Here is a 13679-nt window from a genome sequence, read left to right as displayed (position 1 = left end):
TCTCATCCAGATACCTGATGCTGAGGATGGCCATAGACAGTCGAGATCCTGATCTGAAGAGTGCAAGTAAAGCAAAACTACGAAGTCTTTTGATCCAGACTCTTTTTAACCACCTCAGTAAGACAACAATGTAAGTTTCTACTACAAATTCCATTCTAACTTGATTAATTGTCATGGCACTGCACTGTATCGGTATGTAAAGATTCATCATAGAAGTATCCATGTCAGATGGACCATTCCACCTCACACAGGATGTTGCAAATAGTGAGGAGAGATTATTTTAATTTGAAAGAGAAAAGGTTACATCATCATAACTGACCAGTCATTGTACTCTACTGTATACTTAACAACATAAAACAAGGTATATTTCAAGAGCAAGGGATCGCAGTAAACAGCCACCCTAAATCTTCTTCTTCCACACTGGGAGAAAAACAGCATCTGAAAGTTTGATGGGATGCATTTTTACATGTCAGTGCTGTGACTACTTTTACATTGCATCTAATGAGTGATCGGTTGTCAATTGTCAGTGTCTAATTATTATGGCTAATATCAACACTACTACTGTTTGATTTTCCTTTTTAGGCTCCCAACTCGTTTTCAGTATGTGGCACTTCTGTCAACCCTAAACCTGGACTACCCATTCCTCAGGGAAAGCATTGGGTCTGGCTATGTAAGTTTTTATTTGTTCATGTTGTTACCTGCATCGGTACAATTCTATTATGTGTCACTGTTAACCACTGAAACTGAGCGCTATACTTGGTAAACTAATACTTGGTAGACTGGGGTCAGCTCTATGCCTGATTTGCTCTTTTTCCACATTCTACACCAATTCTCTCGACCAACAATAATCAATCAAAATGATAAGCTCACAATGTGTTGCAGTGTGACACGTTGTGAGCTTGTAGATCTGCTATTTTCAGTGAGTGTCAGAATAGGGGCACTTTCCCCCCATACTTTCTAGTAAGGGTTTTCTAGTAGGAGATGCATTCTAGTGTTTCTATTCATCTTTAACAACTTGAAAAACTTTGTTTCACAGGATTCCATGCTTGATTCACTGCATAATAAATTAAAAAAAGAAGGGAAGCTACTTGTGTCTAACAATGAAATGGCACGAATAACAGAAAAATGGACTGGAAGGAAGCGACCTCGTCAGACAGAGACAGCTGAGGTTAATCCAAGCACCATGGTAAAAACTGTCAATCTGTTTTAGCTGAAAACTAGTCTGTGCAGAATGAACGTTGGGACCTTTATGCTGATAGGTTTAAAGGTCCAATGTGTTGTATTTTTCAACAATTGTATGCAATTTACTTGAATCTTTAGAACTTGTTTGATTTATAGATTGATGCAGGAGAAGATGACCGAAGCATTAAAGAACATTTGAGAGTCATGAAAGAGGAAACCTAGAGCTCCTCAAAGAAAGGTTGACACGAATCAAATTGTACCGCAGAAACTTTGTGTCCAACCACAGCACAGAAGAGATGCTCTCTGAGTTCCCATGTCTCAGACTATCCAAAATAGTAAGTACAATAATGTGTCAATTGTCTCCTTATTTAATTGCATGCGTTATGACTATATGTATTTATTATATATTTATTTTATACGTTTCTTTTACTTTGCCTTCTAAAGCTCGCTTGGGATCTGAGAGGTATCGCCAACGTTGATGTGGACCAACAAATCCTCAATAAGCTCGCTGCGATGGCACCTCGAATCATTCAGGTTTCACGAAGTCCCCTGAAGAATAAGTTAATGTGCATGATTGATGACTGTGCAGATGACAAACAGAAAAAAGGTAATTGCATGAATCTATGGTAATTTGAACTGGTTAGATTTTCAAGTTACAATAACTGACTGATGGCAGTAGCACCCTGAATCACTAACTCACTCACTCACTCACTCACTACTTGACTGACATTTGTTCTCGTGATTTTAAAGGATTATGAAAATAACATTATTATAATAAATTATTGTATTTTTTTTTCATTAAGGCCTCTTATCGGAAGCAGCAATTCTGCTCTTGCCTGCACCATTCAAGGAGAAACCAGAGTTGCTGTTTGAAGTTGAGGTGAGCCATGAACCGTTCACTAGTGTGAGAAGCACTATGTAATTGAAGCACATTTTATTATTGCATTAGTTTTTATATTATCATATGGTTGTTTCTGTTTTTGACAAAGTGGCTCTGCAGGAGACTAGCTAGAGGGTGTGTGTTTGTCTGATGGTTAATGGTATCCCCTCTCCCCAGGGCCAAGCTCAGACCAGCACTGACATGTCGACACCAAAGATGATGCTGAAAGGCTGCAGGGAGGGTCACCCCATGAAATATGTCCACATCATGCTGTCGATGGATGACCAGGTAATCACAGAGGAGAGTGTGGACATCTCAATGGCACTGGGACTCCTACTGTGCATATATTTTGTGTTCAGAATCCAGTACCCTAAAGGACTGAAAAAGACACTGACCTTTTTGGAGTGTGTTGTTCTGAAATTGAAGGATGCAGGCAAACTTCCTGTCACAGTAAAACGAGTGTACAACTCCATCTATGACTAGCATGTATGTAGGAGTCAGTATTCTCTCTCTATGTCTGGATGGCCACTTGAAGAGAGTCAGTTAAAAAGCAAGGACTTTGCCACTGGACTGGGCCTCTTCCAATTCTAATTCTGGAGTGTACATTTTGTTTTAGAAATCCTGAAAGACTGTTAAACAGTCAAGTGTGTTGTTGACTATTATATATGTTGTTTCACAGAGAAGAACTTTAAAGGGATAGTTCAGATTTGTTTTAACTTAAGCTGTATGAAATACTTGCCATTAATATAGTGGTTGCAACTGTATTCATTGATTGCCCGATTTGAGTCCTGTGGTGGGAGTTCTGCTCTGTTTTTGTGAAATAGTAAGTAGTTCCGGTCATTGTGTGGGGTCACAGGGGGCCATGCATTAAAAGTAAATTAATCCACAAAACTAACGTCATTTCTATTGTTGACCTATTTCTAAAATATTAGTTTAACTTTTGTTAATTTTCTACCCCTCTATCACACAGAACAGTTTTTTGTGTCCATATCACTACGCCCAAAAAATAGTTCCATGTGATAGAGGGGTCAAAGTCGAACAAAAGTTGCGCTAATATTTTAGAAATGGGTCAACAATACAAATGACGTTAGTTTTGTGAATTAATTTACTTTTAATGCGTGGCCCCCTGTGCCCCTCCACAAAATGACCGGAACTACTTAATATTCCCCAAAACCAGAGCAGAACTCCCACCACAGGACTCAATCGGGCAATCAATGAATACAGTTGCAACCACTATATGGAAAGTATTTCATACAGCTTAAGTTAAAAAAAATCTGAACTATCCCTTTAAGGAGATCTGCTTTCAGGTTTATAGTAAAAGGTTATGGGTTCAATATATTTGTAAAGCAGGAAAACCTCAAACTTGTAACTTATGGTGTTTTAAAATTAAATAAAACACTACTGGAGCAAAGCCTGTGTGCGGACTACTTTCTTCACTGTATATACTGTATTGTGATCTGTATATGTATTGTAATGATACAGAGGATATTTGTACTATAGTTTTATGTATTAATACATTATTATTCAAATTCAAAAATTGATAAAACTGAGCTCAATGCATCACAATTAATTTTGAGCTTGTAGATCAGCTATTTTTGAATTTGAATCCTTTGAAAAAAAAGGTTTCTGACCGCAATGAATTGTATTGTGATCTATTTATTGTAATGATACAGAGGACATTTGTATTTAGCCCCTATCATTAAAGGTGCTATACCCTTTGGCAAAGGTGCTATATAGCACCTTTAAATATTGGTGCTATATAGCACCTTTAAATATTGGTGCTATATAGCACCTTTAACAGGTGTTAAATAGCACCCTGCAAAGGGTGCTATTTAGCCCCTATTAAAGGTGCTATACCCTTTGGCAAAGGTGCTATATAGCACCTTTAAATATTGGTGCTATATAGCACCTTTAAATATTGGTGCTATATAGCACCCTGCAAAGGGTGCTATTTAGCCCCTATTAAAGGTGCTATACCATTTGGCAAAGGTGCTATATAGCACCTTTAAACATTGGTGCTATATAGCACCTTTACCAGGTGTTAGATAGCACCCTGCAAAGGGTGCTATTTAGCCCCTATCATTAAAGGTGCTATACCCTTTGGCAAAGGTGCTATATAGCACCTTTAAATATTGGTGCTATATAGCACCTTTAAATATTGGTGCTATATAGCACCTTTAACAGGTGTTAAATAGCACCCTGCAAAGGGTGCTATTTAGCCCCTATTAAAGGTGCTATACCCTTTGGCAAAGGTGCTATATAGCACCTTTAAATATTGGTGCTATATAGCACCTTTAACAGGTGTTAGATAGCACCCTGCAAAGGGTGCTATTTAGCCCCTATTAAAGGTGCTATACCATTTGGCAAAGGTGCTATATAGCACCTTTAAACATTGGTGCTATATAGCACCTTTACCAGGTGTTAGATAGCACCCTGCAAAGGGTGCTATTTAGCCCCTATCATTAAAGGTGCTATACCCTTTGGCAAAGGTGCTATATAGCACCTTTAAATATTGGTGCTATATAGCACCTTTAACAATCAGTACTATATAGCACCATTTGACAAAGGTGCTATATAGCACCTTTAAAATGTGGTGCTATATAGCACCAAAAATGGTTCCCCTATGATTACGAGCCAAAAAACCACTTTTGGTTCTATATAGAACCGTTTTTTTCTTGTGTGATACTTTGATGGGAATGTGACGCGATTAAGAACAGCTGCCTGGGTGCTGTGCGAACAGTGAATCATAGTTTCTTACCTTGTGGCTCGTGCTGGTTTAAAGAAAGAAGAATTATAGGCATAATCCAATTATAATCCAAGTTTTGTTTGTCTGGAGGATGGAGATCCAACACTATGTCATATTATTAAAGTAGGCTAAGTAAACTTTAAGAAGAGCTGGTCAGTGAGAGGCTGCTCCGCTCTGCTAATTGATCTGACCTATGTTTGCGCAACTGACTGGCATTTGGTAGCCTAGTAATTATACTTATTTGGCAGCACCTGCAATTCAGTAACCTACAGGCCTACACATTTCAAAAGGCTTTCATATGCTATTAATCTTTTTTCTAATAAGGTTTGTCCTTATAGATAGAAATGTGATCATTTTTGTATAGTTTTGGATATTAATGAATTAATTATTAAAGCACAGGGCCTCGCATTTCTCCCAGGCAGCTCTGATTGCGTGCGCCTCGCAGCAAGCACTCGTCATAAAGCCTCGATTAAATGACGCTTTATTTCAGTTAATTTTACGGCAAGATAATGAAAATGCCTTTTCGTTACATGCCGTTCGTCGTGTGCTGCTGTGCTGATTTGGATTATATCTTTTTTATTTGAGAGGTAATGCCTGTGTCAGGTAGTTTTATTTAATGTTGACTTGTTACGGTCGGATGTTTTATTGTAAGCCTAATTATTTGTGCGTCACTGCTTTCATGAAGGCTGCTACAATTGGGCGGATTGGGTGAAAGCAACAATTGTTGCTTATTGTTAAATATAATAATTGAGACCAATCCAAGCATGCGTTTCTCTCTGCTATATCGTTGTTTTATTTATTTTAAGCCTAAAACACCGGGGCTCCACCGGGCGCAGCGTCGCGTCTCCGTCACCGTCAGGGAATGTTCCCTTTTTAATCAATGAAGGGTGGCTCCACTGCCCGCGTTGCGTGACATTAGCGTGCATTAAAATTGAACCGGTGCGTTTTTGACGCACGCGACGGAGACTCAACACGTCCGGTGGAGCCCTGGTGTAATTCATTGTGCGTCACTGCTCGCCTCGCACCCCCCCCCCCCCGTCGGATGTCGAAGCGTCGACGATCGATCGGGATTCGTTTCGAAGCGTCGATCATCAAAAGCGTGATCGAAGGTCAGCCCTAGTCAACCATGAGGACACCATTTTAATCATAAGACCTCGTTTTGGCCCCGGATTTCAAGATGGCCACCATCCAGTAGCGTGAAAACGTAACTTTTGAATAGAAAAGTAATTTATTTAGGGGTTTTTTACAGACACAAAACACATTCAGAGCATTCTGTGTCACTCATTTATGAATCATCAGATCATGAGTCCACCCTCCTCTGTGCATCATTCAAATCCTCCTCACTCTCAACTTCCTTGTCCTCTTCAACTAGCCCTGGTGCAGGTAGGTGTTGGGAGAGCAGGCCGCGTGTGGCACCGCGCAACTGTAGAGAACAGTTGCACCGCTCACTTCACAGGGGTGTGATTTTTATTATTACAGTAGAAGTTTACAGACCAAACTGTAAATAAAAGGTTTACATGACTATGAATATGGGACAGAGTTGCACCACTCACTTCACATGGGTGTGATTTTTATTATTACTACAGTAGAAGTTTTTGAGTGGTGTAAACCACTCCTACAACTGGCTTTTGTGTGCATAAAAAAATGACCATGGTTGCTATGTTCAAAATAATTTCTGACGTAATTAAATCACACCCGGGTGAACTGGATGACCGTAGCAACCGTGGTCATTTTCTCTGCACAGAAAAAGCCAGTTGTGAAATCACATCCGGGTGTGATTTCATTACGTCAGATCAGAGCTGATCAGGCTACATAATACCTTACCTTATTTCATTACGTTAGACATTACGTCAGACCACAGCTGATCATGCTATATAAAACCTTACACCACTCAGTTCACACGGGTGTGATTTTTTTCTTATGAAAGCAGAGAGTCTTCTGTTTCATACGGTATATAGTATTTATATGTCGCTATAGGCCTTATTTTGTGAATATTGAGGAGTTCACGTCCATGTCTTCTCTGAAGTTATCTGGTGGGCACAAGCTGCATTCAATAACCAATTACTGTCTAACTGTACATGGGATCAATGTTTACTCTTTTCCTCGTAAAAGTACACATTCAGGGCTTTCATTCGGTGTATAGGATGTATAGGATATTTATTGGGTTCAATTTTATATCTGCCTGTCAATGTCTCTGACTTTAAACCATCCATAACTCTGCTCGCTGTTCAAGATAACCACTTCCAGGCAAATGCAGGTGTTGCAAAAAGGTCAATATCTCCAGAATGGAACATGGTAAAATCAAAATGTATTTTTTTAATTGAAGTGGACAAGTGCCGAGATCTTGTAGCAATCAAAGTGTTAAACCTCTGAGAGGTAAACATACTGACCTGCATGCTGTCCTTCTAGTTGGCTCTTAAACCTGAGAGGTAAACATACTGAGTTACTGACCTGCATGCTGTCCTTCTAGTTGGCTCTTAAACCTCTGGAACTCCCAGCGGATGTCATCGGCCTTAGCCAGACAGAACAGCAGAAGCAGCAAAGCAGTCTTCATGGTGAAGTCCAGATTGTGAGGCTAACATGCATGACAGCCTCTATTTATTGGAGGTTCAGACCCTGAATATTGATCGGTTCGTTCAGGGGGGGAGTGACAGCTATATTGTATTCCTGTTTCTCATTGGATGGAGGCGTGGAGAAGCATGTTTAGATGAGAGAGAGAGAGAGAGAGAGAGAGAGAGAGAGAGAGAGAGAGAGAGAGAGAGAGAGAGAGAGAGAGAGAGAGAGAGAGAGAGAGAGAGAGAGAGAGAGAGAGAGAGAGAGAGAGAGAGAGAGAGAGAGAGAGAGAGAGAGAGAGAGGAGGAGTAAGGTATGTGTTCCTAAGGCTGCATGACAGTGGTTCTCAAAGTGGGGTCTGCGGACCCCCAGGGGTCCTCGAGGGTCCTCAGCAAAACGAGGAACAATTTAAACCTATGTTATTTGGTTCATTACAAGCTGAGCTGAACATTTAAAAATAGATGCGTAATTGTGAAGAATTTAGAATAATGGGCCCGATTCACTAAGCAACTTATGCTCATATTTTGAACGTACCGTGATTTCCAACAGTTTCTACTTCACGTGATTATTCATCTTTTTTTGGGGGGGATGGAGGGGGGAGGGGGCGTGACCTTGGCCGTAGGCCAGGCACCACTGTAGAGGCTCCAACGCATAATATCTGGGTGGGGCATGCATTTCCAACTTGCATAGTTCCAAGTAGGCCCACCCAGATATTATGCCTGTGTCCCTTTTATGCCCATATATGTAGTTCTTTGTCAGGCATGCCCTTCACTGTTTTGCAATAACACTGAATATTTTGTAATGATGTTGACAGTGTGTAAACACGTTGGTGTTCTCAGGGGCTGATAACTCAGCCCCTCTCAGGGGCTGCTCCATGTAGCTCAAAGGTTCACTCAATATTTAATTTGAACAGCAGAAAGAGACCTTCAGTGTTTCCCCCCAAACACACACACACACACACGTGCGTGTGTGCGCGCGTGTGCGTGTGTGCGCGCGTGTGCGTGTGTGCGCCCGTGCGTGCGTGCGTGCGAGCGTGCCTGTGTGCGTAAATAACCACTTATTTTTTCACGCACTTTTCACGTGGCCACCTAGCCATAGCGAGGCCCATCTAGAATCGCATTTCTGGCTGCGCCACTGATGCACGCACGCACGTTTGTATTGATATACACGTTTGTATTGATATACACGTTTGTATTGATATACATGGGGACGTTTGTATTGATATACACGTTTGTATTGATATACATGGGGACGTCAACACGTTTGTATTGATATACACGTTTGTATTGATATACATGGGGACGTCAACACGTTTGTATTGATATACACGTTTGTATTGATATACACGTTTGTATTGATATACATGGGGACATCAACATCACGTTTGTATTGATATACATGGGGACATCAACAACGTTTGTATTGATATACATGGGGACATCAACATCACGTTTGTATTGATATACATGGGGACATCAACGTTTGTATTGATATACATGGGGACATCAACGTTTGTATTGATATACATGGGGACATCAACGTTTGTATTGATATACATGGGGACATCAACGTTTGTATTGATATACATGTTTGTATTGATATACACGTTTGTATTGATATACATGTTTGTATTGATATACATGTTTGTATTGATATACATGGGGACATCAACGTTTGTATTGATATACATGGGGACATCAACGTTTGTATTGATATACACGTTTGTATTGATATACACGTTTGTATTGATATACATGTTTGTATTGATATACACGTTTGTATTGATACTAGAATTTCGCGGGCCTTCGGCCCGCTCATCCCAGAGTTGCGTTGCCCCGCGTTGCGATACAGAAGTCCACAGATACAGAAGTGCACAGTGACACGCGTTGTATGCAGCTGTTTTGTGTTGCAGCGCGCGTGTGGTGTTGTTGTTGTTATCCATATATGCGCCTCGGTTCGTCCCGTTTGTTCCACGCCAGGTGTCGACGCAGTCGTTGGCGCAAATTTCTTATTATTTTAACTGTGTATGTAATCGCGGCTAGTAGCACACAATTTTTTTTAGGAGCACGATGAAAAGTTATCAAATAATGTGTTTGAGGGCCCTCCTATATACAGCTTTAGTCCCCACACGTCTCAATATTTGCCATTGACAAAGAACAGAGAAATTAGGTCGAAATGCCGCTAAATATGACGTAAATTAAAATGTATTATATATATATTTTTTTTTAATTGAATGTAAATACTTTACTTATAAAAAAACCTGGCAACCCGCACCCCGCGGTCATTTTCCGCTAACCTGAGCGGTGCTCCCTAGCCTGCTGGAGGGGTTCACATCATCCCATGCACCCTCGAGAGGAAAAATAAGGAAAATAAATGCAGCCTTGAGCCTACCTACCAATGTGGTCTTGTGGAGCTTGATCACCTCCTCCTCCTCCTTTTCTCCCCAAATTGCCAATCCCAATAAATGCAAAAGTTGCCTAGTGTGAATACTTCCACAGCCTAATTACTAAAGGATAAACTATCAGTCTTCTCCGAAATCTGTCAATGTTTGTCAACTCAGCACGTGTTGACAACGCATAGTAAACAGAAGCCGTGTGTGTGTCACACCAAAAGTGGTGACCTATAGAATCCTGTACATAGAAGCATCACGCAATCGTCTCCCTCCCTGTGTGGGTCACGTGGTGGGCTTTGAGCAAATGGGAGAGGGAATGTAGTGTTGCCAGGTCCGCGTATTGTAAGCGAGTGGTAGTGTGTGTAAGTAGCGTGTTGAATGGCATTTTTTCTGTGCTTGTTTTCATAGACGTGGCAACAAATTAGGCGGGGGTGTCGGTGCTTGTGGCGTGTTTGTGTTTATTATTGATATTGATATTGTTTGCGAGTGTGGACGGGAGCCGGCTTTAGTGGCAGTGCGATGACAATTTTTACGCGGGTGGTGTTGAGTGTGGGCGTGCGGCGCGACATGAGGAGATAGCGGCCGAACGACGCGGAGGGTAAGTGTGTGACGTGTTAGTGTGTTGTTGCAGTGTGTGTTGCTCCTGCTTCGGCTCCCAGCGTGTCGGCACCCAGCGTGTCAGTGGCGTAGTAGCTGGTGACTTTGGGTATTGGGTTGCGTACATGTTTTCACTTGTATAATAGATACATGTTTGTATTGATATACATGGGGACATCAACACGTTTGTATTGATATACATGGGGACATCAACGTTTGTATTGATATACATGGACATCAACGTTTGTATTGATATACATGGGGACATCAACACGTTTGTATTGATATACATGGGGACATCAACATAACGTTTGTATTGATATACATGTTGGGGACATCAACATTTGTCATATACTGTACGTATTTTGCCATATTTAACTGTAAGCCTAAACCAAAAGAATTTCAGATGTACAAGCTCACAACGAGTCACACTGCGACACAGGTTGAGCTTATAGATCAGCTATTTGTTGGTGGATGACACTGTTATGCAACTAAGTATAATCATGTTTACTCTAATTTCAAATCTAACCTCTAAATGTGACTCATTTCTTTAGGACTGTCAATCTGTCATTGTGGATTCTTTTTCTTGTTCATGAAAGCAGGGAATCATAGCTACAAATTGACACATTGGTTATTCAGGTTCTGAATATATGGCTTATAGAGTAATGTCTTGCAGAGATACAGGGAGTTGAGAAATCAGGCCTGAAGGTTCACTTCATGTGATCTGTGGCGTTTTAACACCTATCCCAGGATGCATTGTTGAAAGGTCAGTAGAATTGTTAATCAAGAGACTGGAATAATAATAAATATTGTCAAGCTAAGTTTGTTGAAATGCTTCCACTGCTCAGTTCATAAAAAGCTGTGTTACACTCAGTGGCGTTTCCAGGAATTACATTTTGGGCAGGCAAGAATTACATTTTGGACAGGCAAGATGTGTTAATTGTCGTCTCCCCGCGCACAATCGTAGCACTAAAGGTTTTCAAAGAGATATACCTGCCAGACGAGTAGGATACAAAGGCTGAAAGGCTTGCATTTACATTCCAATGGGTGATTGAGGGTCGCACTCTACCGCGACGGCCAATCAGCTGTCCATTAATAGTTCTCATGTCTTGTTTTTGTCCTCTTTTTTTCTCATTGTATGGATTTTGGCCAGGCCAGAAATGGATTTGGACAGGCGGACGCCTGCCCTCGCCTTATTGTAGATACGCCTCTGGTTACACTCGCAGTAAGTATTTAATTAATCACAATCATCATCAGTCGATGTGTTTTTTGTCACATTACAGTACAGCTGTTAACAATCCTCTACAGTAACAACATTACACACAGTGATATATTGTCTTAAACCTCCTCGTGTGTGTGTGTGTGTGTGTGTGTGTGTGTGTGTGTGTGTGTGTGTGTGTGTGTGTGTGTGTGTGTGTGTGTGTGTGTGTGTGTGTGTGTGTGTGTGTGTGTGTGTGTGTGTGTGTGTGTGTGTGTGTGTGGTTATCGTTTTTATTTATTTTTTAGTTTCAGTTAACTAAAATGTTTTTTTAATTCTAGTTTTCGTTTTTTAGTTAGTTTTAGTTAACTATATTATAACCTTGATAGTGACTTGATATTGATAAATTGCTGATGAACAACAAGTAACAATACAAGAATTATTGTGCATTCAGCATGCATTATAAGGAGTTGGACTACAAAGTATTTGTCCTCATTATAAAGTGTTGGACTGTGTTGCCAAATGCATCAGCCGCTATTTAGCCATTTTGAACGTGCTTTTAAGTTTCCACCGTGCCCACCTGTTGTTGTGTTGTCGGCTGCTGATGTGCTGGGAGGGACCTGCACTCTTAGGCTGAGCTCACACGGTCGCAACACTGATTTTTGTTGTGAGTGTCATGGCCGCCCCCAATGCATTTCCAATGGAGGTCAAATGGTCTGTTGTATGGCTTTCAGCTGTGTTTCGACTGCGCCCCTCCCCCTCATACAACACAATGTTGTGTCAAACCATGTGACCTCCATTGGAAATGCATTGGGGCGGCCATGACACTACACAACATTCATCCAACAAGCGCATTACAGGTGTGAGCTCAGCCTGAGCTCACACCTTTAATGCACTGCATTGCTGTTGTTACAACAGACCATGTGACCTCCATTGGAAATGCATTGGGGCGGCCATGACACTCACAACAGCAATGCAGTGTTGCGACCGTGTGAGTGAGGCCTTAGGCCTCACTCAGACCTTTACTGCATTGTGAATGCTGTGAGTGTCATGGCCGCTGTCAATGTTGTGAGTGTCATGGCCGCCCCAATGCATTTCCAATGGGAGTCACATGGTTTTTGGACTACATTTTGGACTACAAGCTGTTGTATGGCTTTCAGCTGTGTTTCGACTGCGCCCCTCCCCCTCATACAACACAATGTTGTGTCAAACCATGTGACTCCCATTGGAAATGCATTGGGGCGGCCATGACACTACACAACATTCATCCAAAAGCATACAGCAATGCAGTAAAGATCTGAGTGAGGCCTTAAATAGGTCTGTTGTTGTGTTGTCGGCTGCTGATGTGCTGGGAGGGACCTGCACTCTTAAACCTGTTGTTGTGTTGTCGGCTGCTGATGTGCTGGGAGGGACCTGCACTCTTAAATAGGTCCGTTACTTTGGCACATTTGGAGGCATCTGCCTGAAGCTGTTTTCTTTTCCAGCAAGATTCCAGCCAACTTTATTTCTCCTGCTCTCCTGCTCGGCTGCTGCCCCCCGCCCTCCAGGCAGGCCAGCCCAGGTCATTGTGAGGTCAGCAGCGCGCTGTCTCTCTGCATGTTGCGCGACACGGCCGACACCACAGTACTACGAAGCCTAAACACGCGCATCTACCCACAGCTGTATAGTTAATTAGTCTGCCTCGGGCCGGCCGTGTGGAGTGTGTACTGTGTGTGTGACACTGAGGCCCCTTTTCCACCGGCTGGTTCCCAATGGGAACCGGTTCAGTTCTTTTCCACCGGATGGTTCCCAATGGGAACCGGTTCAGTTCTTTTCCACCGGTTGGTTCCCAATGGGAACCGGTTCAGTTATTTTCCACCGGTTGGTTCCCAATGGGAACCGGTTCAGTTATTTTCCACCGGTTGGTTCCCAATGGGAACCGGTTCAGTTCTTTTCCACCGGTTGGTTCCCAATGGGAACCGGTTCAGTTCTTTTCCACCGGTCGGTTCCCAATGGGAACCGGTTCAGTTCTTTTCCACCGGTCGGTTCCCAATGGGAACCGGTTCAGTTGACACCCACCTGTTGACACCTAAGGGTGCCCGGCGGACCCTGTTGGATATGTTCCAACATCGGCAACAACAACACTGGACTG

The 13679-nt window shown here is 42.0% G+C and overlaps 1 protein-coding gene across 2 annotated transcripts in view; it reads right to left on the bottom strand.

The window, feature by feature from the left end:
* Positions 1 to 7393, bottom strand: part of LOC306939907 (CD209 antigen-like protein A) — an 85551-nt gene extending 78158 nt beyond the window's left edge. For both annotated transcript variants that reach the window (XM_079524712.1, XM_079524713.1), the window contains exon 1: positions 7260 to 7393. In XM_079524712.1, the coding sequence (XP_079380838.1) occupies positions 7260 to 7362 (103 nt within the window). In that variant the 5' untranslated portion in view covers positions 7363 to 7393. The remainder of the gene's footprint in view (positions 1 to 7259) is intronic.
* Positions 7394 to 13679: the final 6286 nt, after the last annotated feature.

This window comes from Electrona antarctica (assembly GCF_951216825.1).
Source record: "Electrona antarctica genome assembly, chromosome: 16".
NCBI classification, from domain to species: domain Eukaryota; kingdom Metazoa; phylum Chordata; class Actinopteri; order Myctophiformes; family Myctophidae; genus Electrona; species Electrona antarctica.
The sequence above is the reverse complement of the archived record's forward strand: the minus strand, read 5'-3'. Positions and strand labels throughout refer to the sequence as shown.